This window comes from Notolepis coatsorum, assembly GCF_963971535.1.
Source record: "Notolepis coatsorum genome assembly, chromosome: 19".
In the NCBI taxonomy this organism is placed as follows: Eukaryota; Metazoa; Chordata; class Actinopteri; order Aulopiformes; family Paralepididae; genus Notolepis; species Notolepis coatsorum.
In genome coordinates, this window is record NC_140183.1 from 46,210,657 (window position 1) to 46,234,138 (window position 23,482).

Sequence of the window (23,482 nt, forward strand, 5' to 3'; positions counted from 1 at the left end):
GAGCATCCCATGGGACTCCTTGAGCCTTTAGAGCTGCCCTCATTTGTAAATAAAAGAAAAATGAACTGCCGGGGAGATCAAATTCGTTGGATAGGTCCTGAAAAGACCGGATACCAGAGTCGTTGAAAATATCCCTCAATACATGGATACCTTTCCCCTCCCATCTGGGGAATCTAATGGGTCGTTGTCCAATCAGGAGCAAATTGTTATTGAACAGTGGGGAGTGCGTGTGCCATTTATGGCGGTTAGTGCGAGTTCTCTGGGTATCACGCCAAATCTGGATCACATGTGTGATCAGAGCAGGGCCAAATCGTAATTTGCATTGTTTAATTGAGATGTTGGTATACACGACATCTTGAAGTCTGTGTGGGGACACCAGTCACATATTATGTTCTTCCTGTGCCCCGGGACAGTTCAGTCAGTATTTGTGAACATGCATGACCTTAAGCTTAAGCCTTGAAATGAGAAAGAGATCCAATCTGTGATGTCATCTGGGCTTAAGATCTGCGGCTGTTGCGTAGACAATACATGGGGCACTGACTTTATAGAGCTCTAAAATATTAAGATGAAATGTCAAAATCCAATGTTAAACATCATTGGGGTGTAAGGATCTCAGTATACCTCCTTTTAAATACGCACTCGCATATCGCATATCCTCAGAAATTAACGCTACACATCCGAAAGATGTAATGAAAGCATGTCAACAGCAGGGGCAGTGTGGCTATGACAGGCTAAACACAAAACCTCCACATGGAGGCTTTCCCCAAGAGGAACTTCCCCAAGGGAATCAATAAAGGAATATCTTATCTTATCTTATCTTAAATGCTGTGATCTCAACATGACCTCCTCGATTGTCTGCATGTTTTATGTTTACATTTGCAAATCCCGATAGTGGATAATCCACAAGGAAGATATTCTTCTATATAACTCTATGAGTTGGCCAGAAATGTTGCGGCCCTGATACGCCAACTTTTCAGTCCTCCAGGTATGCGCAAAATACACAGGCAATAGAATTTTTAAAAAAATAGAAGAATAGAAGAATACACAATGTTCTCCCTGTTTTTATAATATATTTCTCCTAGCTTTAGGAGAGTGTGATGCGTGTTCACAAATACTGACTGAACTGTCCTGGGGACAGAGGAATAACATAATGTGAATTCTTAAAATGGGTGAATTCCCTTTAATAAGAGTATCATTATTGATTCATAGCATCACAAGGCCACTGGCGTGACAGCATCTGGGTGCCATGGGGGACGCAGAATGACTTACGCTGAGTTTTGCGTACTTTGTCTTAACTTCCAGTGGACGTGGGATGACTCACTGCAATATGAAAACCAGTGTTTGAACCAGTTGAGAACAAGCAGAACACAAGCGTGAACCAATAAGGGAGAAAGTGAGGGAGAAACCAGGAGTGCTGGCAGGTATGTGCCAAAAGATTATTTCCTTATTTTTATATCTGTATATCTGTCCCTTGAGGGACAGCGTGTTCTTGCCCTGGAGCCCCCTAGTTGCATAATCCGGCCATGGGTTTATACTGTAATAGAGATGCACTGATATCCATCCTGCTACTGGATATTGGTCTGATACCAGGCAAAATAGGGTATGCATGCAAGATGCTAGAAATCAAAGCAAGGTGACTTGATTTGCTGCATTTTTAACACCAAGAAGCATGTTAGATCCCTCCAATGGAAAACATTTTATTATATCTCGAGAATTTTCTACCAATGACCCCAAAATAATGGTCTAAGTCTATACTGTTCACGTGGTATCGGCCAATACTGAATGTTTAGTATCAGCAGAGAAAAGGTGATATCGATCCATCCTTAGTTTAAAGAAATCATTCTGCATGATTGCATTCATTTGCAAAAGGACAACAATGTAGGAAACATCCATTTAAAGGATTTGTTGATTCGGATTTTGTTGTGAACAGATCATGTTGTCAACTAATCACTTAGTTGGAAAGAAATCAATTAGTAAACTAAGAATTCCTTTAGTCAAAGTCTGTCTTAGTGAAGGGGAATGGTCAATGTCCACATACACACACAAAACATACCCTGGGAGTCCAGCTATTGGAATGTGTCAGTGTGGGTATACTCTCTCACTCTCTCTCTCTCTCTCTCTCTCTCTCACACACACACACACACACACACATACACACACACACACACACACACACACACACACACACACACACACACACACACACACACACACACACACACACACACACACACACACACACACACACACACACACACACACACACACACACACACACACACACACACACACACACACACACACACACACACACACACACACACACACACACACACACACACACACACACACACACACACACACACACACACACACACACACACACACACACACACAGCCTTACACATGCACACACAATCAATCCATCACACACAGTCGCACACTAGCGCACATACACACGCAATCAATAAAAGCAGCAGCAGCGAGCGTTGTCGCTGCCGCTGTCCAATCAGCCATGACTCCAGCCGGGGACAGCCTTCCATGAATCCCAACAGAAGAATGGTAGGCAGTAGCAGACCGGCTGTCGGGAGCACCGGGAGAAATCCCAGTGAGCCAGTCGCTCTGTGGGCCGGTTGAGCTGCCAGTGAGGCGTTGTCGGCCCACTTTGATTCTGCACCAGCCCACATCCTCCTGGCTATGACCATGTGGCGACTCTTTAAATAGGCTAGTCACCAATTTAGAGATTCCCAAAAAAAAATATTCTGTCCAAGACATGTTCCACTAGTGATAATCCATTAAAACTTAATTTCCCATTAGTTGCTTACAACCACTGACCTATGAAAACCGGATGCCCCCTCTCTCCCCTCCCCTCTGAATCAACCACCAATTGATCTTGGGTCGCGTACTCGCCACCAGTGCGTACACAATGTGTCAGTGGAAAGCTAATGTGAAGCTAAAATGGCAAAGATAAATGATAAAAAAAAATGCATGAAGAAGAGTAGACTACAGGACATTCGGAGATGAGTTGCATTTGTCTGCTTTGTGAAAACACCCAATGTCCAGTAACGTGGCCTACAGACTTTCCTGAAGCAGTGCAATAACTGAAAAATGTCAAACATAGCCAGGATCACCGTGTCCAGGCAGGACAGAGCCTGATTACAGGAGCATTGTGCTGCAGGAGTGTCACACATCCCACTGTGTGTGTGTGTGTGTGTGTGTGTGTGTGTGTGTGTGTGTGTGTGTGTGTGTGTGTGTGTGTGTGTGTGTGTGTGTGTGTGTGTGTGTGTGTGTGTGTGTGTGTGTGTGTGTGTGTGTGTGTGTGTGTGTGTGTGTGTGTGTGTGTGTGTGTGTGCGTGCGTGCGTATGTGTGCGTACGTGCGTGCGTGTGCATGTGTGTGCATATGTGTGTGCGTGTGCATATGTGTACATGTGTGTGTGGGTGGGTGTGTGTGTGTTCTGAGCCTCCTCTCTCTCTGTCCTCTCCTCCTGTTCTCCCACCTGGAGGAGAGATAATCTAAAGCTGCAGTTATGGACTTTGTGGTGATCATGCTGTCTGTAACCTACTATATGATAATATTTATATGGTTATAGACTTTAGAACATTATTCTATTTCTATGGTTATGGAATTTACTACAGTTGTTTTGAACTTTACTACATAAATGGGCTGATGTGCAGTCTGTAGCCTAGGCATTTGAAATGCCATAATTATAGACTGCTTGTGATTTTGCCATATGTATCAATAGTTAAGGTTGCCATGGTAATGGAAATACGTTTCAGTAGTGTACTGGTACAGCATGCAGTACATGATCATGCTTTTTCATAGCTTGTAATCGCCATTTAGTAGGCTGATGTTGTTTTGGTTGCGGAACGGGCATGTTTTTGTAATGTGACTCTTTCAACAAATATTTGTTGTCAATGTGGCTCGATGGGGCAGGGGTGGTGGAGTATCCAGGGGCTGGTTGTGGTGGAGTATCCAGGGGCTGGTTGTGGTGGAGTATCCAGGGGCTGGTTGTGGTGGAGTATCCAGGGGCTGGTTGTGGTGGAGTATCCAGGAGCTGGTTGTGGTGGAGTATCCAGGGGCAGGGGTGATGGAGTATCCAGGAGCTGGTTGTGGTGGAGTATCCACGGGCTGGTTGTGGTGGAGTATCCAGGATCTGGTTGTGGTGGAGTATCCACGGGCTGGTTGTGATGGAGTATTCAGGGGCTGGTTGTGGTGGAGTATCCAGGGGCTGGTTGTGGTGGAGTATCCAGGGACTGGTTGTGGTGGAGTATCCAGGGGCTGGTTGTGGTGGAGTATCCAGGGGCTGGTTGTGGTGGAGTATCCAGGGGCTGGTTGTGGTGGAGTATCCAGGGACTGGTTGTGGTGGAGTATCCAGGGGCTGGTTGTGGTGGAGTATCCAGAAGCTGGTTGTGGTGGAGTATCCAGGGGCTGGTTGTGGTGGAGTATCCAGAAGCTGGTTGTGGTGGAGTATCCAGGGGCTGGTTGTGGTGGAGTATCCAGAAGCTGGTTGTGGTGGAGTATCCAGGGGCTGGTTGTGGTGGAGTATCCAGGGACTGGTTGTGGTGGAGTATCCAGGGGCTGGTTGTGGTGGAGTATCCAGGGACTGGTTGTGGTGGAGTATCCAGAAGCTGGTTGTGGTGGAGTATCCAGGGGCTGGTTGTGGTGGAGTATCCAGGGGCTGGTTGTGGTGGAGTATCCAGGGACTGGTTGTGGTGGAGTATCCAGGGACTGGTTGTGGTGGGCTGGTTGTGGTGGACCGGTCTGGGTCAAAAAGTCCCGGGCCATTTTTAGTCCCAGTCCGTCCCCAATGGGAGGAGATGCTCACAGTTCCTTAATTCACTCTCTAATTACCCTCCAGATTGGATGATATTTTAAAAAAGGAGCATGTGAAACAGGAGTACAGGATGAGAGCCTAGGGGATCCCGTGGATTAAATCTCCGGCCTGTGTAGCTGCATCTCTAATTTGCAGATAATTATGCTCTGAGCCACCACTCCAGGGCCTGTAATTTAAACAGCAGTGCATGCGCGGTGGTGCACAATGGACTTTTTTGGTGATGAATTGACCTATACCGGCAGACCCTGGAGGTTAGATGGATAGCCGCTGTCCCAGCTGCCAATTAAAATCAAGGAAGGAAGTGAAGAAAGCACCTCATCATGGTGTTGCTCTTGGTACCACCACTGTCTCCCTCCATCACTGTTAATAATTGATCAAAGTTTGCAGTCTCTTGCTTTGATATATCCATGGCAACGATCTGCGCAAAGGGAAGGGGGGGAGCATGTGTGTGTGTGTGTGGTGTGTGTGTGTGTGTGTGTGTGTGTGTGTGTGTGTGTGTGTGTGTGTGTGTGTGTGTGTGTGTGTGTGTGTGTGTGTGTGTGTGTGTGTGTGTGTGTGTGTGTGTGTGTGTGTGTGTGTGTGTGTGTGTGTGTGTGTGTGTGTGTGTGTGTGTGTGTGCATAGATCTCAGTGCTGTAACTGGTCTCTCCCCAGAACAGCCACATGAGCAAGCCCTTCCCTAGTACCACAGGGTACCTGCATCCATAAAAAGGGCAGTCTCGGATGAAGAGTTGAACTTCATGAATAATGTATGATATTGAACATTGCTGTGGATATCACTTGGCAACCCGAAGCCTGATGATCACACCCTGTATTTTCTCAGGCACCTGTTTGCTCATCCCCAAGTCAAATGGAGATAGATACAAATTTAAAATAAGAAATAATCAAACCTCTCTCCAAACTAGAAAGCTATTTTTAGACTTCAAATAAGCTGTTGTCGATTGACTCCATCACGATAACAATTTCAAGGGTGAGACTTTTTTTTTTTTTTTTTTACGCATACAGCATTATCCAATTTGTCCCGGCCTTGATCTCGAGACACCGTTAATAACACAAACAGTGAGTCCGTTGAGTTCCCTCGTCTTAGTCTGGTTATTAAACAAAAGAGAGATGAGTCATACTCAGCAGGTGGAGATTTGGTCCTTGACCAAACAAGCTGTTGACTGAGTAATAACGGGAGAGTAAATACAATAGTACGCCCAATTAATCCCTTTTCTCCTAATTGCTTTTCTACCTCTAAGAGGCTAAGCTGTTCATTAACATTTCAGCCAGGTGTGAAGCGTCCCCCAATTAGAACATTTAAGAATTCGTTCCACACACAAAACCCAGCAGAGAGGATGAAGAAATCTCCCCATGAACCCACTGTCATTTATGACTACGTTGCGGTAACTTAAAGGCCTTTTTCGGAGCTGTTTCTATTCAGGGGATCTGCGTCTGATTCCTCAAGGCAGAGGCACCAATGATTCATGAAGCACTGGATATTATGTGTTCCAATCCCTATGAAATCTGTTCATAGTACAACGTTCTCTTTGATAACAGCAGCAACATCCACAGCTGCTGCCATTGGTTAGGATGCGTGCAAGCACACACACGCACACACACACACACACACACACACACAGCTGTTTAACATATGTTTGCATAGTGCACGGTGTATGCATAATAGAAAGTGAAATAAGCCGGTATTGTACCATACATGCTAATGCATACGTACTGTACATGTAGTCTATACCGTATAAATTTGCACACATATTTTCACAGCCTTGAAACCTGTTTGTTTCTGTCGTTTGCTTCAAGAGTAACTGTGTTGCCATGCCAACTCTCTCTCTCTCTCTCTCTCTCTCTCTCTCTCTCTCTCTCTCTCTCTCTCTCCTATTCTTTTAAACAGGATTCCAATGCAGAGCCCTACACACCAATCAGAAAAAAGCTCGTAGTGATTTCTAACCAGTCACAGCGCAGTTAACTGTTTGGTGCCTGGAATGCTCCCAAGGCACCTGCCCTGCGGTATGATTGATAAAGACCCACAAGGGAGGAGGGGAACTTACAGGGAAACTCTGTGAAATATTGTCCTGCATTTCCACTCAGCCCAGCCCTGAAATAATATCACTGTTTCTTAGCAGGTTTCAGAATGACACTTAGGATAGCAACGAGGCTCAGAATAAAGAGTATTGGCTGAAGAAAGTAAAAATGCACTTTTAAAGCTGATGTTAAAGTAGGCCTATAGGCAGCAGGAATCTGGGACAAAAGACAGTGGGGGAGAGGATACTGTATATTGAATGTATAGCGGTTGAATAATGCTGACACATGATCCGTGTTAAATGATTGATGAGCAGCTAGCAAGAGGCATTGTGTTCATTAAATACAAGCCGATACAATAGATGATGGCATGGCTTCACTAAAAGGAGGGTCGAGGGTTGTTAATTGGAGTGAGTTATCTCGTGTCCGCAGAGACTGTGGACCAGGGGCGGATTTAGGATTGTAGGAGATCCGGGGCTTAGCCCAGACAGGTGGCCGCGTTAGCGGGCACGGATTTTTTTTACTTCGACACCACAATACCACCACCTTAAAGCGGACAAAAGGCACTAGAGAACACTTAAATTCACACCCTTTAATTAATGAAGCAAACTATAATAATTTATAATAATAATAATAATAATAATAATAATAATAATAATAATAATAATAATAATAATAATAATAATAATAATAATAATATAATAATAATAATAATAATAATAATAATAATAATAATAATACACTGTGTTTGTATAGCACCTTTCATACAAGAATTGCAGCTCAAAGTGCTTTACAGCAGTACAAAAAGACAGGCATAAAATGAGCACAACATTGGCAGATCAAGAGCAATGCATAAAGTGCAGACATAAAGCATAAAATAGATAGCAGTAAAATAGACAAAGTCAAGGTAAGACATAGAACATTAAATCACATCGTTTTTCATATTAGGATCTAAGATCTAGGGTTAACTCGCCGAACGTTGAGCGCCAGGACCCCCGAAAACCAGAGTATAGTCAGGTTTTCATCGTTGTTTCTTTTATTCGATATTTCCATTCATAAAGACATGCCGGCAGCCTGTGTTATCACTGGGGATGGGTCTGAGATCTCAAAAGTCCAATACCGCTGCCTAACACCTTACGGCCGCTATTGCACTCCATTTGAAACGATGTGGCTTGGTGTCTGTCATTTTGGAAATGACACCAGACCACCCTGAAACTACACTCATATTCACGACGGTATAAAACAGAAATGTATGGATGGAAAAATTATCTGTTTTTTGCATCTTGACCGGAAGAAACTCAATGACAATCGACTATATTATTAGATCCATAGCTATAATATATAATATAGCTTTAGGCCTGCAAACACAGCCACGTATCCTCATGTTAAAAGGCGCTGGCCTTTCAACAGTAACAGTAAACAGCGCCATCTGGCACTGAAAGTGTTAATATGCGTCTTTGTTTACGGTTTGATTATCACTGATACAAAAGTAAAATAGTGCAGTGCAATAAAATAGTTAGTAAAATAGAATAAAATAATGCAATAGTGCATTGCAATAAAATAGTTATCATCGTATTTTTTCGGGAGGCCGGTAAGGAGTGCATTACAGTAGTCGAGTCGGCTTGAGATAAAGGCATGGATCTGGTTTTCAGCATCCTTTTGATTTATAAATGGCCGTACTTTAGCTATGTTTCTAAGGTGGAAGAATTATGTTTTTGTCAACTTGTTGATTGTGATTTAAAGCTTAGGTCTGAGTCTATTATAACACCAAGACTTAACTCACTCAAATACAGTTAGCAGCTGGATAGACTACAGATGGAAATTAGCTTCTGCTAAATCTGGAGCAAACATATTTTCATGTAAAAATGATTAATTGTCAAAAAAAAAAGAAAAAAAAAAGAAAATTAAAATAGATTCGGGGCTTTTCAGAATACATTCGGGGCTTGAGCCCAAGTAGCCACCCCCTAGCCCCGCCCCTGCTGTGGACAGCAGTATAATTGTCCCGGGGGAGACCTGAGGAATGACAGCTGCATCAGACGCTACATGTCTCTTCAGCCTCTATAGACTAATGACCGAACCTGCCATATTGTTGAAGATAAGACACTAGCACGGGAAATGTCAGTTTCAAAACAGGAAATAAATCGGTGCTGAATGACAAAGCAATTGTGATTTTGACTGCAAGAAATCCCTATGATGAAAAAAAAAACATAAAGAAAAAGAAAAAAAATTATTGTCAAAAAGAATAGAATAAATAAAAGTAATTCAGAACCAGACAACCATACCAGAAATCACATTCAATCATATCAAACGATAATGTCATTCTGCACGTTTGAGAACATCACCTCTTCACCTTCTCCTCTCCCTGGGTAGCGTGTCTCCCCATCATCATACTCACCATGCTGTCGTAGTGAATGAGCTCGAGTTCATAGTCTGGGAGGATATCACTCCTGTTGTTCACTAGGTCCAGGGCCATCTGCGCGGAGGGCAGGCACGCCTGGCCGCCCGGCCAACCTCCGCTCATGGGGAACAGAGCGCCGATGTACAGCTTCTTCTTCCCTAGGGATGGCCATGGCCACAGGAGGAGAAGCAACAACATGAGAGATGCGCGGAGGAGCGGAGTTTGCCCGGAGGCGGCCCCGGGTGACTGCCGTAGACTTCTCCCAGTGACCGCCATGACCAGGTGAGTTAAACCAGAGAGAGGGTCGCCTTGTGCTGCAGTGGGTTAGTTTCCTTTTTAGGGCAATTAGTCTTCGAACGGGGGCCGTTGTCTTCTTTTAATACGGTTGATCTGCGAATTGCGAGTTGAAATTGCAACTAGTTGTCTGCTAAAAGTGAACTCAAACATGTGTCCTGGTTCTTGTAGAGCTGTTGTGGTGATGTTTATCTTTCAAGGCTGTTTAGCATTGTTGATATTGTTGTGTGAAGTAAAACTTTATATTATATATTTGTATTATTATTATTATTATTATTATTATTATTATTATTATTATTATTATTATTATTATTATTATTATTATTATTATTATTATTATTAATTATTATTATTTATATTTTTATTAAACACGGACTGGTATGCAAATACGACCAGTCACCAGTCTAATATAATTGAGCATATTTAGGATGTATTACGTGGGCCTAGCCTACAGGCTATATCATGTTGAAGATTTGCGTTTGAGACCAAAATTCTGTTTTCCCTTTTTGAGAGCCTCGATCCCTTTGGGCATTTAGGGACACGGCTCGGTTTATCGTTCAAGTTTGTTGCTTTAATGCATGGCAATCCTGCAAATTAATTCCCATGCAATTTCTCACATTGTGCATGACGAAATTGAAACACTTGTCTAATTGCAATCAATCATGCATATTTGTCCATATTACGTATACTCACGACTTTTATAAAGACGAAAATAGCACGGCTCGTGATTGATTAACAGAGTCGTCGAATTAACTAAATTACTGACGCAAGCAATGGAAATATTGTGAGTGTGAATTGAGGCAAATGAGAGAATCTATCCTCCTTCAACTATCCATATTCCAACCAACAGATGAAACGATTTTCCGCGGAATCAGGCGCGCCGGAGCTCTGCGTATCATCCACTGCAGCACCGGCGAGTAGATTGTGAGAGTGTGAGAGCCAGACCTACTCCGAAATGTGTGCGGAGAGGGAGAGAGAGAGAGAGAGAGAGAGAGAGAGAGAGAGAGAGAGAGAGGAGAGAGAGAGAGAGAGAGAGAGAGAGAGAGAGAGGCAGAGAAAAAGAGAGTGCGGGGCATGGTTGAGGGAGGTCTACCACTTTATATTTTATATATTTTATATTATATTAAATATTTCTAAAGAAGCACACACAAGAACATCCGTATAAGAACCGTATTCACTCACACTGTACATTCTATAATAACATTATTGTACAATAGAAACGTCCACACAGCTTTATTTCGTTATGTAGCCTATAGGGCTACTCTGCATACGCTTCCACTAATAATTAGATACATAAGAATAAGTCTAATGTATTCACAATCCATACCTGATCAATAGCTATATAAAGGTTTAAATGGCGATACTGAACTGCGATACTGAAAATACTTCCCAAAGGTCAGTGAATACCACGATCACAACCAGTGGTGCAGTCGTAATATGGGAACTGGTAACACGCCACGCACGCGCACGTGCGTACTTAGCGCACAACGAATGGATAGAGCGCATCTTTGTGGCGCGCGTACTGATCATCTAGTAACACGGTGTGTAACCGCGTGTGACCACAACTGCACCACTGATCACAACACCAGAGGGAGCTCCACAAATCATGTAAAACCCAGATTCGGCTCAAACAAGGGACTAAACACGTTTCGCAATTATGCCACAACAATGTGGAACGCCCTACCCAAAGCTGTAAAGGAATGTAAATCACTACCCACCTTCAAAAACACTCTCAAAGAACACCTACGGGAGACTGCAATTCAAAACTGGCCCCTACAAATGTCCTAACCCAGTTGTACAATAAAGACCAAGCATGGCTTTGTCAGTATTCCAATGTACAGCCCCACCCAACCCCACCCCACCTACCCAACCTCCTCCAATGTACAGTTTCCATGTCAAATGTATGTCAGTATTCCAATGTACAGTGCCCCCCCCCCCCCCCTACCCAACCCCCCCCCCCCCCCCCCCCCCCCCACCTCCAATGTACAGCCCCACCCCACCTACCCAACCTCCCCCAATGCACAGTTTCTATGTCAAATGTATATACTCTTCTTCTGGATTTTTTTAGTATCACAAACAGTACTGTATTTGAAAATCTGGTATGTCATAAATGTATAGATGTAGCAGTACTGTCTATCTGTATGTCATGTGTGTCATATGATGAATTGAAAATGGGGGACCCTGATGGAAACAAGACGAAAGTCTTTCTCAGGTCTGCATCCTCTTAACAATTGTATGTATTGAGCTGTACTGTACTGTACCCATTCTGCAATCTGTTAATAAACTCAATAAAACTATATCGAACATCCAGATCATCAGATTGACCACTGAGTCTCTCTTATGCAACAGCCTCAGTGGAACAGAGCTTCCCAGTAGCAAGTCATATAGGGTATTTGTCCTCCCATGTATGTCCAAGTCTATCAAATGCTGTGGGGGCTACTTTGGCAGATAGAGACAGGCTGTATCAATCTTGTAGGGTCTAGAGAGGCCGATGTACAGCTGAGGGATTCAACTCACTGCCTACCTGCTGTTTGAACCGTCTGTCCATGTCAAACACACACACACACACACATGTACACACACATACACACCTCAGAACATACACGCCTCAGAACATACACACATACATTAGCATATAGCACACACACACATACACACACACACACACACACACACACACACACACACACACACACACACACACACACACACACACACACACACACACACACACACACACACACACACACACACACACACACACACACACACACACACACACACACACACACACACAGGCCTTGCAGAGCGTCCCTGCCAAGTAGCAACGTGAAGTTAAATCCTGCAGTATGTCAGTGGATATAATAGAATTAGAGCTGGAATTGAATTCTAATACAGTTGGCCATTATTTCTGCCCTTTTCAAACGAGAATTTTTCTCTTGCTTGAGAGATTTCTTTGCCTGGCCCATGTAGAAGGTATACATGAATCCTATATAGAGTATGAATACTTAATAGCTCAACTGTGGAGGAATAAAATGGACAGTCAGCATATTTTACACGAACAGTTTGCCCCAATGTTCAATACAGCCTATTTGTTTTATTAATTTTCATTACCATGAATACTGCAATTCTGCCGCAATTCTTACAAGAATTTCAGTACCGCAGCAATAACACTGTTTGAACTCACTTTTAGTGATACAATAATTTCTTGAAGGAAGCAATTGAGAAAGAGAGATTGTTATTTCCCCCATCCAAAATTAACAACCTCTATAGAGTCACAAAATGTGGCAATTATACATAACTCATTGTATCCCCAAATGCAGGGCTGTAAAGTACTTGAGTAATTGTAGTTTCATTACAATACTTAACCTGTTAAGCTGTAGCCCTATTTTCAGAAATCTCGCCTAAAGGTACATGCCTAAGTAAATTTTGTAAAGTAAAGATTTCTCCACTTTTACAAGGCCAATTTGCATGTTCTTGGTATCTAGGAACATCTAGGGACCTGGGGGTATGTATTTCCAGTGTCAGAAATAGTGTGTCTGTTACTAGGCTTGAGTAAATTGTAATGAAAAAAGGGAGAATATAAATTATGATTTATTTTTGCATCTGTGCCGGTGAATAACACCATGTTACAATTGTGAGCAAGCCGAGCTCGCTCACTGAGCTCATTCAGCACCTTCTTGAGATCAAGTGTAAAAAAAATCTAAGCAAATGAATAAAGGGAAGATGATTAAACAGAAGGATTTGTAGATACAGTAATAAATGATAATCGATTTTAATTATAAATTCATATTTGACCTTGAACTTGACCTTGACCTTATTATGGCCAAATCATACATCTATGGATAGGGAAAAGGCTCCTCTTTCCCTTTTTTTTGGATCCACTTTTTCCCCTTATTTTCTATTTTTCTCCCATCCCAATTTTTTCGTATCGCCAATTCTCCCCTTCAATTCTCCCCTTCAATTCTCCCCTCCCCTGTCTTGAACGTTGCTAGACTATGCCTCCCACTTGTCGGCTGTAGTGAGGATAGAAGCCTTGCATCACGTGTCCCCTCCGGTACACGAGGAGGCAGCCTGTCGCATCTTTTCACCAGAGAGCGCGGACTCTCAGTGGCGAGGAGTAACGTGTGGGAGGCTCACGCTGCCCCCGATACTTCCTGTCTCTGCTGTACAGGCGTCACCCGACTGACCTGTAGGAGTCGCTGTCCACAACGTCCAATCCCCACCCATCGACTTTCCACCCGCTACCTCTGCCAATTGAGATAGTATGACGACTGGCCCAAGCCGCAAGCAATGCTGACTCGGGGAGTCGAGACCGGAGTCTCTTGCATTGGTGACAAGCGCAATCTCCGCTACGCCACCCAGCCGCCCCTAAGGCTCCTCTTTCCAATGGCAGGGTTGAATCTGGATTTTTGAATCTGGGTTGAATCTGTCATTTCCTTGCGGTTTTACGATAAAAGAGATATAATTAGCATTTTTTCGATAAATTCGTATTTTCGGTAAATCGTATAAAACATTGATAAAAATGAAGATATACACTTTGACTACTGTTTTGATAGGTTTATGGTAATTAGTCTTGGCTACAAAAAAATATATAAAAAAAACAGAACCTCTTAACATCCAATGTGGGCCCTCATGAGGACGATTCGCGACCAGGGGCGTGGGAAGTCAGTCAGAGTTGGGGGTGCGGAGATAAGTGATATAATAACGTCATAGGTGCGCCAAAGTACACATTACCACCCCCGACCTCCGGGGGCTCTAGCTCCGTCAATCATTTGGCGATCTCTAAAATCTTTGGACAGGGTTGTAGCCAATGAGTGTGGCTTTCCAATGATACCCCATTATATGATAATTGGGGATCTAATACGGTCTCTATTGATCGATTTATGATAAAGAAAAGCAGGTATTGTTTTTGGGGATTTGTACTTTACTCAAGTATTATTAGGTTTGTATACTTGTACTTTTACTCAATTACATTTCAGAGAAAAAAAACATACTTTTTACTCCTTACATTTAAAATGCAGACCTACAAAGTACAAAGTACAAATCTCGCAGGTCCAACCATTTTAATTAGTATATTTATTTGTTTCTCTGGCCGAACTAACGTTAACGTTATTAATCCTGCGGCCGCACTTTATTTAAAAACAGCCAATCAAATCCCCATCAATGGAAAATGAACCCGCCCATACCCATGCTGATTGGTCCTTGTGCAAGACTAGAAAGTGGGGATATTTGATTAAACACCTGCTATCAGAAGAATAGACAGTCAGAGTGACAAGCTACAGAAGATGGCCACAAACGATAGTACGAGTGATGAAGAGGACGAAACGGAACACTTCATCGCCCTGGAATAAAAAAGAAATGTTTTTACTTTAACTTTTTACATTTCAAAGTAGAAACTTTTTGACTTTTACTCAAATGTGTTTTTAGCCAGATACTCTGACTTTTACTTAAGTATGATTTTGAGACGATACACACCCCCCAAATGACAGATTCAGGGATATTGTGGATTTACCCCAGATTTGACATATTAACGTGATAAGTTGAATAGCTTTCAGTCAAATCTTTTCAAATTTGTGGTGCAACTCTATATGATGCCTAGAGGATGAAACCTATTTACCTATTTACTCTAGTGTCACCATCAGGCCCAACTTTCAATAGTCAAATTAGTGTATCTCAAATACCATTCATTCAAATACTTTCTAATTTGCTGTGCACATTCATGACCCCTAAAGGAAGAAGCCTATAGATGTTGGTGACCCCTGACCTTTCCTCTAGTGCCATTATCCGTCCAAACGTTCAAATTTCAAATTTGTTTATCCATTAGTTATACATTCATGAAACTGGTATCCAGAGAAGGGCCTATGAAGTCCATCATATTGGAATTTCCGCCACCTTGAATTATAACACTTTCCCCTACTCCCCTCAGCCTGTTCACCTGATTCTAACTTACTGTGTGGTATCTGGGGTCTACCATCTTCAAATGTGTCATTTAGATCATTCATAGTCCAAACCATAATGACTGCCAGATCCAATAACATTTCTGAAAAATGCACGGTAAAGAGGAAATGATTCGTACAGTCCGATTTCCACCAAACTTGAGAAATATGTTTGTCGTACAATAGCAAGGAGGCCTGTGATGTTCCGAGTCATCTTGCCTCATGGTGGCGCTATTCTCATAAACCTTAAAAACATGAACTACTCCTCAATGGCTCGGATTAGGGGCGTGGTCAAAATATTGAGAATTTGGGCTGTTCGGTCACCGGTCCAAAGCTACAGGATACCTCTATCCCGGAGGGAACGGAACTATTTAACTATTCCAAGCTATGTGTTTCCTAACAAGGCCCAGGGGACTAGGGTGGATCTAGTGATCATCCCCTGGTATTGGCCCCCCTTCCTGCCTCCCCCCCTCCACCCTCTGACCTCCAGCGCGTCATCAATTATTCAAGCATGAACTTTATATGGTGTCTTTCAAACCCACACCACACCCACACGCCACCCACACAGCCTGCGCTGGAGTCAACATGCACAGCACTGGGGAGAATGCAGCGTAAACAATCTGCATGAATCTTAATGCCACATGTGTATTCAGCGAAGGCGTTCGCTTGTGGCACGCGGCTCCCCCCGGATGTGTCCTGGAGACGGGATAGCGGCGACGTGTTGCTGAGGCGATGTAATGAGGGTCTTTAGATTGGGTATGTTTAGAATACATGTGCTAGGCTTTCCCCTGCGCCGGGATAATGGCCTGTTTTCTTGCTGTCATAGCCAAGGCGCCGCCGGTGGGAAGAACGACGGATCTTAAATTTAGCCAGTTCTTTCCTCCCCGCTGTTACTGACAGCTTCCATTGTCCTCCACATGTACAACATTGTTCACCAACCCCCGGGGAACAAGCTGAACCGGTGGGAACAAAACACTGTCAAAATGTCAAGAAGGAAAAGAAAAAAGAAGAGCCAACGGTAAAAAAAAAAAAAAAAAAAGCAGTCTTCAACCAATCAGTCAAATTGACATTTGAGAGACAGGACATTTTTTGGGGGCGTGGTTTAACCCTTTCACTACCACACTACCAAAGGGTTAACCCTTTCACTGCGACAATACAGAGGGTTAACCCCTTCACTGGCACACGGCAAAGGGTTAACCCTTTCACAACCACACTACAGAAGGTTAACCTTTCACTACCACACTACAGACAGTTAACCGTCTGTAGTGTGGTAGTGCAAGGTGGTAGTGAAAGGGATAAGCTGCAATAAGCCTTTTCCATGTGGATACACTCCTGAGAAACAATATAGAACAATGGGAGGCTTATGGCCACTGATTCTATTCTGTTTCTATATACATGAATCAAATTGTGGAATCATCTCCCTATGTGTGACTCTGTGTGCTGCAGCCTACAATACAGGGTTGTTATCCAAGCCTTCTTCTCCAGATACTCCACAGATATGGACTCCACAGTTCTACAAATGCACACACACACACACACTTCCTCTCTTACTCTCACACACACAAGTGCACCCATACCCTCTCTCTCTCTCTCTCTCTCTCTCTCTCTCTCTCTCTCTCTCTCTCTCTCTCTCTCTCTCTCTAGTTCAGTATCGCCATTTAAACCTTTATATAGCTATTGATCAGGTATTGTGAATACATTAGACTTATTCTTATGTATCTAATTATTAGTGGAAGCGTATGCAGAGTAGCCCAATGTGAAGGCTACATAACGAAATAAAGCTGTGTGGATGTTTCTATTGTACAATAATGTTATTATAGAATGTACAGTGTGAGTGAATATCAGTTGTGTGTGCTTCTTTAGAAATATTTAATATAATATAAAATATATTAAATATAAAGTGGTAGACCTCCCTCAACCATGCCCCTCTCTCTCTCTCTCTCTCTCTCTCTCTCTCTCTCTCTCTCTCTCTCTCTCTCTATCTCTCTATATCTCTCTCACACATGCAACTGCATGTATGTGCACACTTAATTACCTGCATGCACATACTTAAAGATCCAGAATAATGATGTTTTATTTCAGTCATAAATAGCTTATTATGGAATGTTAATGGCATAAGTATTCATTTAGCTTCAGAGATGTCATTTGAACCGTTTGTTCATGTTTCAGGTCACCCTCTCTAAGCACAGCTCAGTGTGTTGAGGGGGCGTGGCCTTCTGTTCATTGAAAGGAGATGTCAAGTTAGTATCATAATACATGAAGCATTCAAATGTAAGCAGATTCATGAGCCCAGTATGGCAGGTGATGAATACATTGCCACAGTTGGTGTGGATGTTCCTGAACCACTAAAAATAACTAAATTGTAACAAACTTGTTTCATTACTTGTTTGTTGGCTAGCTAGATGATATCCTTTACAACTTCTGACAACTGACTGATGGGCCAATCAGGGTAACCCATGTATATTAAGCTATATTTCAAAGGAAGCAGATTGAATATCTGAAATGGCTTGATATTGTTGATATCCAGGAGGATAGAGATCAAAGGGTTTTAAAAACAGGGAATTTTACATTAACATACCTTCTGTTAAAAATGCAACAAGATTGAAAAACATGATTTTAATTGTACGGAATCTTTAACTGCATGCACACACACAGACACACACACAAACCCTCTCCTTCACACACACACCATACACACACACACACACACACACACACACACACACACACACACACACACACACACACACACACACACACACACACACACACACACACACACACACACACACACACACACACACACACACACACACAAAGTGAGGAAGACTCAGACAGGGCAGGTTATTAACCTTTCTCCTGCTGAGGAGGATATAAGTGGCTGGTGATGGCACTATGAGTGGAGAGAAAGAGACAGAGAGAGAGGATAGGGTGGAGGGACAGGGAGAAAGAGAGGGATGGAGAGAGGGGGTGGGTGGAGGGACAGAGAGAAAGAAAGGGATGAAGAGAAAGAGGGATGGAGAGAAAGAGAGAGGATGGAGTGGAGGGACAGAGGAAATGGGAGATAGAGAGAGAGAGGGGGTGGGGTGGAGGGACGGAGAGAAAGAGGGATGGAGAGAAAGAGAGAGAGGATGGGGTGGAGGGACAGAGGAAGTGGGAGATAGAGAGAGAGGATGGGGTGGGGGGACAGAGAGAGAGAGATGGAGAGAGAGATATAGAGAGATGATGGGGTGGAGGGACAGAGAAAGAGAGGGGTGGAGAGAGAGGATGGGGTGGGGGAACAGAGAGAAAGAGAGGGATGGAGAGATATATATATAGAGAGAGGATGGGGTGGAGGGATGGAGAGAAAGAAAGAGAGAAGATGGGGTGGAGGGACAGAGAGAAAGGGATGGATGAAGAGAGAGAGAGGATGGGGAGGAGGGACAGAGAGAAATAGGATGGGGTGGAGGGACAGAGGAAGTGGGAGAGAGAGAGACAGGATGGGGTGGGGTGACAGAGCAAAATAGGGTTGGAGAAAAAGAGAGAGGATGGGGTGAAGGGACAGAGAGAGGAAGAGAGGAGAGGGATTGATTGATTGATTGAAAAGTTTATTAACAGATTGCAGAATGGGTACAGTACAGTACATCTCAATACATACAATTGTTAAGGGGATGCAGACCAGAGAAAGACTTTTGTCTTGTTTACACCAGGGTCCCCCATTTTCAATTCATCATAACATATATGACATACATGACATACAGATAGACAGTACTGCTACATCTATACATTTATGACATATCAGATTTGCAAATACAGTACTGTTTGTGAGAGAGGTCCGTGTATTGAGACAGTAGGTGGTAGGTGGATATTTCTATTTGTGGAAAGCGTGTCCTCTGTTGCCGTGTGTTAATTCTGTTTTTGTCTAGTCTCTCCTCTTATCGTGGGAGTTTTCAGCCACCAAATGAAAACTCACATTTAAATGCTTTCATCCACTTGCATGATTGCTGGCTAGGACTGTTCAGTGGCTCTAAATGTGTGTGTGTGTGTGTGTGTGTGTGTGTGTGTGTGTGTGTGTGTGTGTGTGTGTGTGTGTGTGTGTGTGTGTGTGTGTGTGTGTGTGTGTGTGTGTGTGTGTGTGTGTGTGTGTGTGTGTGTGTGTGTGTGTGTGTGTGTGTGCTTGCGTGTGAGTGTGCGTGTGTGCTTAAATGCAATAATGCATGCAGGTGTGTGTATGCATCAATAGAGTACATTGCCTCATGATTACACAGGTGTAACACAATGTCAAGTTGAAAATGTTGAGGTTGTGTTGAGCTAGCACCACTTGCCTGCCATAAAGATTGATACGATCAACAATTCACTACTACAGTATCTATCTGTATAACAGGGTGAGCTGTATCTACCTCAGGGCCGCCTGGGAGAAATGCGAGGCCCTGTGCGAGATTTAAACACGAGGCCTACCACTGAAAAACTGTACAACGTGAGAAAAGCAATACAGGCCAACACTTCAGACAGCCGCTGTGTTTTCCTCTTCTCATACGAAGAGAGAAGGGAAAAAGAAGGCAATACACGTCCCACTACAGAGTGGTGTTTACCATAGCGGTGCCGGCAACAAGTCCAGGCCACACACCGTTAGCTACTAGTACTACAACAGCTAGTCGGCCCGGTTGGCTCCAGAGAGAGAGAGAGAGAGAGAGAGAGAGAGAGAGAGAGAGAGAGAGAGAGAGAGAGAGAGAGAGAGAGAGAGAGAGAGAGAGAAAGAGAGAGATATCCACAGCGGGAATAGAATAGAGTGAATTAAAAACTCACCAAACGTCCAAGAGGATGGAGACAACCGCATGGAGTTGACGAAGTTCATCTGCCGAACGACCATCCTCTTCATCTTGGCATAACAATGCTGCACACGCTGTCTCTAGGTTAGCTAACACTAGTTAGCCTTTAGCTAAGCTAGCTACTAGCCGACATCATCATGGCTATATCCCGACTGAACCACACGTTAGCACTCAATATTATAACGTAGCTAAAGCTAACTAGCTGTCCCTGTCTTTAGCCGGGATGGCTAGCCTGACTGAACTGTCTAACATGCAACAACTTTCATCTTCAGTCCATCTGCCGAACGATGTCCTCTTCATCTTGGCTGGCATAACCTCCAATGCTGCACGCGCGAAATAGTCAGACGCTAGTGATGGGTCGGTCATGAGCGACTCGTTCATAAGAGCCGATTCATTGCCGTGAGCGTGAGTCAAATCGCTCACGTCTGGCAATGAGTCGGTTCACGCCCCCCCCCCCCCCCCCCCCCGGCACGCACACAGACACACACAATGAACTCAACAGACGCTACCTTACCTGTAACCCCTCCCCTCATTGAAACCAATTCTGCTGCCTGCAGAGCATCAGAGCTGCCTGCAGAGCCTCAGAGCCAGGAACAAGTCAGACACATTCTACAAACGTGTCTAATGTGAAATATATAAGCATATAAGCAAAATTAGATTTTAGGTCTGTGATGAAAAAGGGCCTCGCGGGAAGGGGGGCCTCGCAAAAAAAAAAATAAAAAATAAAAAAAATAAAAAAAATAAAAAAAATAATAAATAATTTTTTTTTTTTTTTTTTGCGAGGCCCCCCTTCCCGCGAGGCCCTGTGCGACCGCACTGCTCGCACACCCCCTGAGGCGGCCCTGATCTACCTACAGTATCTATCTGTATAACAAGGTGACCTGTATCTACCTACAGTATCTATCTGTATAACGGGGTGATACAGGGTGCGTGTTGCTTTCTAACAGCGGAGGAGTGCAAGAATGTGACAATTTGACCATGTGACTGCGGCAACGCGGGAGAGCGGCAGTGCGGAAATAGGCTGTCTATTGCCATTCTCTAAGACAAACTCTAACCTTAACCAGCTCCTTAACAGCGCCTAAACTTAACCGTTCTAACCTTAACCAACTCCGAAACAATGCCTAACCTTAACCTTAACCTTAACCATGCCTAACCTTAACCTTAACCATAGAAAGAATATTGCCATTATCTAAGACAAACTAACCTTAACCAGCTCCTTAACAGCGCCTAAACTTAACCGTTCTAACCTTAACCAACTCCGAAACAATGCCTAACCTTAACCTTAACCTTAACCATGCCTAACCTTAACCGGCAAAAGAATACACGTTAAAAAAAAAAAAATTATGGGATTCGAACTTGTCAACAACGGACCGCAGGACCGCAGGACCGCTGCGCTGCCAGGTGAGCTGAGCTTCGAATGAAAATCATGGCGGATTAGGGCGGTTACATAATGCCGCAAGCTCTGCCGCTCCGCTCCGCTCTGCGGTTGCCGCGCCTGCCGCGGGGCGTGTCGCAGCCAATCAGGGAAAACGCGGAAGCAACGGCAGCACTGCTCCGCTGTTATTAAGCAATAGGCATACAGCGTATCTATCTGTGCAGAAAATGAAACGGAAAATGTACCAAATTAACTCAGAACATTCCGCTGGGTGCTCTCAGGGTGATCTATAAAAATCTGTCCCAATGCATATGGATCAGCTTCAGAATTGATACGTTTTAGTTTTAACATGCTAATATGTCTTAGACCAGAGGAATAGCATGTATGAATTATGAAATTGGGCATAGTTATCCTTTAACATTCTCCCCACAGTAACAAGAGTTACCAATATTGCCAGTCTTAACAGACCCAGGTTATAAATATGTTTAATGTATGAACAATGGTGATACTACTTCACATCACACTGTAGTACGACAAACATATTTGAGCTCTTCATACAAGCACTAACACTAGACAACAGTGTTTTCTTTTTAGTAGTATTTGCTGTGTTTTGTGGCTTCAAAAGATCTGTGTACAATGTTTGTAAATATTTGCACAAAGCAGATAAAAGTGTTTTCAAAGTAATACATAATTTCCTGTTTACAGTGCATTTATCTGAAATCTGATTGGATCTGGAGGTCATATGGTTTGGCTTATCAACTGTCTAAATAATACATATTGATACCAACATTTCAAATGTCATCATGGTCGGACAAGCTGTGGAGTTCATGTTTTTAGTTTTGTGAGAATAGCGCTAGCATGAGGCCAAACAACTCAAAACATCACAGGGCTCCTTGCTATGGGAGGAAAAACATAGTGTCAAGAAATTCCAATAGGAAGGACTTCCTAAGCAGATGTGTTGTCCATGAGGAGACGCATCTCTGAGTATCATGTTTGTGACTGTAAGAGGATCAGGAGATACCCTCATTTAATTGAAGGTTTGGCCTGATGGTGGGACTATAAAACAGATCTGGTCCCCAAAATCAATAGGATTCTTCATCTAGGCATCATGAATATCCACAGCTAATGTTGCAACTAACAGGGCAGGAGATACACTCATTTGAGTATTGAAGGTTTGGCCTGATGGCGGCAGTAGAGGAAAGGGCATGGGATCACTCAAATCAATATGTTTCTCCCACTTGAGATCACGAATGTGCACAGCAAATCTCATGGCAATCCCACCATCACTTTTTCAGATATTTTCTTCACAGACAAACAGATAATTGGAAGTGAAACCATAACCTCATTGGCTGAGGTAATAACTGGCTCTTTCCAAACTCACTAGAGCTGTCAAATGTTTTTATGTCAAGGACATCTACTGTAAATTGATACGTAATAGGCCATGGACCCTCTTTTGATAGGATCTTGTCCCTGGGACCCTCATCTGAGAAGATATCTTTTAGTATTAGAATACATTTAGTAAAGAATGCCATAACTGTAGGTGGGGAGATATCAGAGGAGAGAGTGAAACCTATGATCAGAATAGTCCCTTTTATACATCCGCTCATTTGGATGTATAGATTATAAACTGCTGCCATCTTGTGGCTATGATATGCACTGCAGCTGTAGCACAAAAGGTGAAAGTAGAAGTGGATATTGTAGGGATTTGTAATGAAATGAAATTACTAAATAAGACCAACCTGTGTAGTTTCTGTCATCTTTGGCAAGCAAACAGGAAAAGAAGAAAGGTTGATTAGCAGAATTAGACAAAAAACAAC

General features: G+C 43.3%; 1 protein-coding gene across 1 annotated transcript in view; it reads right to left on the reverse strand.

Moving 5' to 3' along the window:
- gabbr1a (gamma-aminobutyric acid (GABA) B receptor, 1a) overlaps positions 1-23,482 on the reverse strand; it is a gene marked incomplete at both ends in the record, with an annotated part of 191,006 nt that overhangs the window by 132,650 nt on the left and 34,874 nt on the right. Inside the window, 2 exon segments of the mRNA XM_084336634.1 lie at positions 9,247-9,407; positions 23,405-23,422. Coding sequence (XP_084192760.1) covers positions 9,247-9,407; positions 23,405-23,422 — 179 coding nt within the window.